This window comes from Mustela lutreola, chromosome 4, assembly GCF_030435805.1.
Source record: "Mustela lutreola isolate mMusLut2 chromosome 4, mMusLut2.pri, whole genome shotgun sequence".
In the NCBI taxonomy this organism is placed as follows: domain Eukaryota; kingdom Metazoa; phylum Chordata; class Mammalia; order Carnivora; family Mustelidae; genus Mustela; species Mustela lutreola.
In genome coordinates, this window is record NC_081293.1 from 39,196,078 (window position 1) to 39,199,141 (window position 3,064).

A 3,064-nucleotide genomic window follows, 5' to 3' on the forward strand; every position below is an offset into this window, starting at 1 on the left:
TACAGCCACCATTAGACTCCTTTCTACCTATGAATAGATTCATCCCATTTCCTTTAAATTTCCTATAGTAGAGAGACAATCTTAACTACTCAATTTCTTGTCCTAGAATTAATAATGCTTCCTTTCCTGTGGTACTCGTCATCAGGTCTTTAGTACTGATATCAACCTGGCAAACCAGTAAAACCAGTGGGAACTTTTGATTTCAACCAGAGACACTTATGTGTCTTCATTATTGTGGGAACTAGAATCATAAAGATTTATATTCTATTTATATAAAAACTGTGCACCAGGGTGCCTGAGTGGCTCAGTGGGTTAAAGCCTCTGTCTTTGGCTCAGGTCATGATCCCAGGGTCCTGGGATTGAGCCCTACATCGGGCTCTCTGCTCAGCAGGGAGCCTGCTTCTCCATCTCTCTCTACCTGCCTCTCTGCTACTTGCGATCTCTGTCTGTCAAATGAATAAATAAAATTGTTAAAAAAAAAAAAAAAAACTATGCACCATTGAAAACAATTGCATTGAGTCATTTTGAGTAATGTTTTAATATCATGACAGATACATATACATATATGTCCTTCAAAAATCATTATAGTGAGACCATTTGCATCTATCCTTGAACCAATTTGATAATCTTAATTCTTGTGAATTCATTTTTCATCTCCATGCACTTACCGCAAGTAGACACTTGAAAACACACCTTTCCAACTTTGAGATTCCACATGCATCAAACAGAATCATGTATATGAAGCTTCTCATTAAAATTTGTTTAATCCTATTGAGCTAAAACTAGTGAACAGATCTGAGAAGATAATTTCATTCAACATAAAAAAAGAATGTTAGAGTTTTCAAGCAGGGGAGTATATTGGATTACAAGATAAATTGGTCCCTATTCTAAGAATAAACAAGTAGAACCTCTAAAAACACATTTTCAAGTCTATATAGGAGATACCAGAAATAGGAGGGAGATTGAATTCGATGGAGAAAAGACATTCTCCTCTGACAGTCTCCTGTTCTATTTTTGCAATCTAACCCTGGACAGAGCATTCCTCAGAGCCTGGTGGACCTGCTTGTTCCGCAGAGTATAGATGACAGGGTTGAGCAATGGGGTCACCACCGTGTTCACAAGGGCAGCCTCTCTGTTGGAGTTCAGCCTGTTCGTTTGCTTTGGTTTCACATATATAAACACACAGCTGCCATACATCAGAAAGAGAACCATGAGGTGAGAGGAACAGGTAGAGAAAGCTTTCTGCTGCTCCTTGGCTGATGGTAGTCGCATAATTGTCACTACTATGTTGCTGTATGCAATGATGGTTATGATAAGAGATGTCAAAAGGATAACCAAAGCAAGGACAAAGGCCAACAATTCAGTAGATCTGGTATCAGAACAAGAGAGATGAACCAGGGGCCCAAAATCACAGAAGAAGTGAGGGATGACATGGGGGCCACAGAAGGATGACTGGGAAAGCATTATAACTGGAACCACCATGAGGACAAAGCCCAAAGCTAAACAGGCCATGACTAGAAGGAAACACATCCTTGGGTTCATGATGGTTGGGTAATACAGAGGTTTGCAAATGGCCAAGTACCGATCGAGGGATAATACAGCCATAAGGAAGAAAACAGTTGTTCCCAGGAAAAGAAAGACAAAGGCTTGTGTGAAGCAGGCAGAAAAGGAAATTGATTGCTTCCCTGACAGAAAGATGGCCAGCAATTTTGGAATAACAGTGGTTATAAAACAGCATTCAAAAAAGGAGAAACTGCTAAGGAAGAAGTACATGGGTGTCTGGAGACGATGGTCAACCCAGGTGATGGTGATTATGAGTATGTTTCCCATGATGGAGGTCAGGTATGCCAACAGATGCACCATGAAGAGAACCATCCCAAGGTGCTGGACATTAGGAAAGCCCTCCAGGATGAATTCCTGAACTTCTGTCTGGTTTCTTGCATGCTCCATCATTGACTTTCCATTTCTTCAATTCTATGAGCTATGTTGTAGAGTTTCATGACTAAAGAATGAAGAACTTTATTTTATTAAACACATAAAACAGTGTAGGCAAATGGTGGAGGGCAGGTACAGGCTTCCAGTTATGGCATGAATAAGTCACAGGAATGAAAGGTATAGCATAGAAAATACAATCAATGGTATTTTAATAGTGTTGTATGGTGACAGACGTTGCTATACTTGTGGAGAGCATAGCATAACATATAGAGTTGTTGAATCACTAGATTGTATACCTGAAACTAATGTAACATTTTGTGTCAACTATACTTTAATCAAAAAACTTTTTTTCAGAATATAAAAAATAAAAATAAAATAAAAGAGTATAATTGCAGTGACTGGATTTTTCTACTATTTTAAGCATTACATTTTATGTCTAATTGTTGCACTTAAGTAAAAGTAAATTTTTATCTCTGAATATATTTATGTTAAATTACAAAAAAGGACTGTGCGTGTGGCTGCAAGTTTTCATAAAGAATAATGTAATTTTAAAAGTGTTAGTCATTCTTCTACAGTCTATTGACAAGCAGAAAAAAAATCCTTCTTTTAGTAATATATCTGATCATTCATTATAAGGTACCATTCATATCATGCATTCACAGGGTAAATATTGTAAAAGGAAAATCATAGCTTTAAAAAAAAACAAAAACTTGTCATGAGTAGGTCATTCCACAAAAAAATATTCCCCAATGTTATCCTTAGGATTTGTCATCCATATTTGAAGTCATATCACCTGTAGGAAAACTTCCTTTGGTTCTAGGTGCTGCCCTCTAAAGTGAGAGAGCACTACAATAGCAAAGGGACACTAATTATATTGTTGGAGACACACATCAGCCATTTTCCCACAGAGCTTGAGACTAGTCAGTAAGAGAGGAGAGTTTTCCCTTCCTCCTGTGTTAAGTCGTCCATCTAAGGTAGAATATCTTCTGACTCTTTCAGTCCATACATTTAGGAGATAATAGCCTGGTGATAGAAAGAGAAATTGCATGCCTTGATTCTGGCAATTCTTTTTTTTTTTTTTTTGAGATTTTATTTATTTCTTTGACAGAGAGAGAGACAGGCAGAGAGG

General features: G+C 37.5%; 1 protein-coding gene across 1 annotated transcript; it reads right to left on the bottom strand.

The window, feature by feature from the left end:
- Positions 1-1,008: 1,008 nt before the first annotated feature.
- Positions 1,009-1,950, bottom strand: LOC131830307 (olfactory receptor 6C74-like). The gene has a single exon (XM_059172611.1). It carries the CDS (start codon positions 1,948-1,950, stop codon positions 1,009-1,011), a length of 942 nt encoding a protein of 313 aa, XP_059028594.1.
- Between the last annotated feature and the right edge of the window lie 1,114 nt (positions 1,951-3,064).

What these genes read in the sequence shown, in the direction of transcription:
- LOC131830307 (XM_059172611.1), bottom strand. Translation starts at nt 1,950, where the DNA reads ATGGAGCATGCAAGAAACCAGACAGAAGTTCAGGAATTCATCCTGGAG.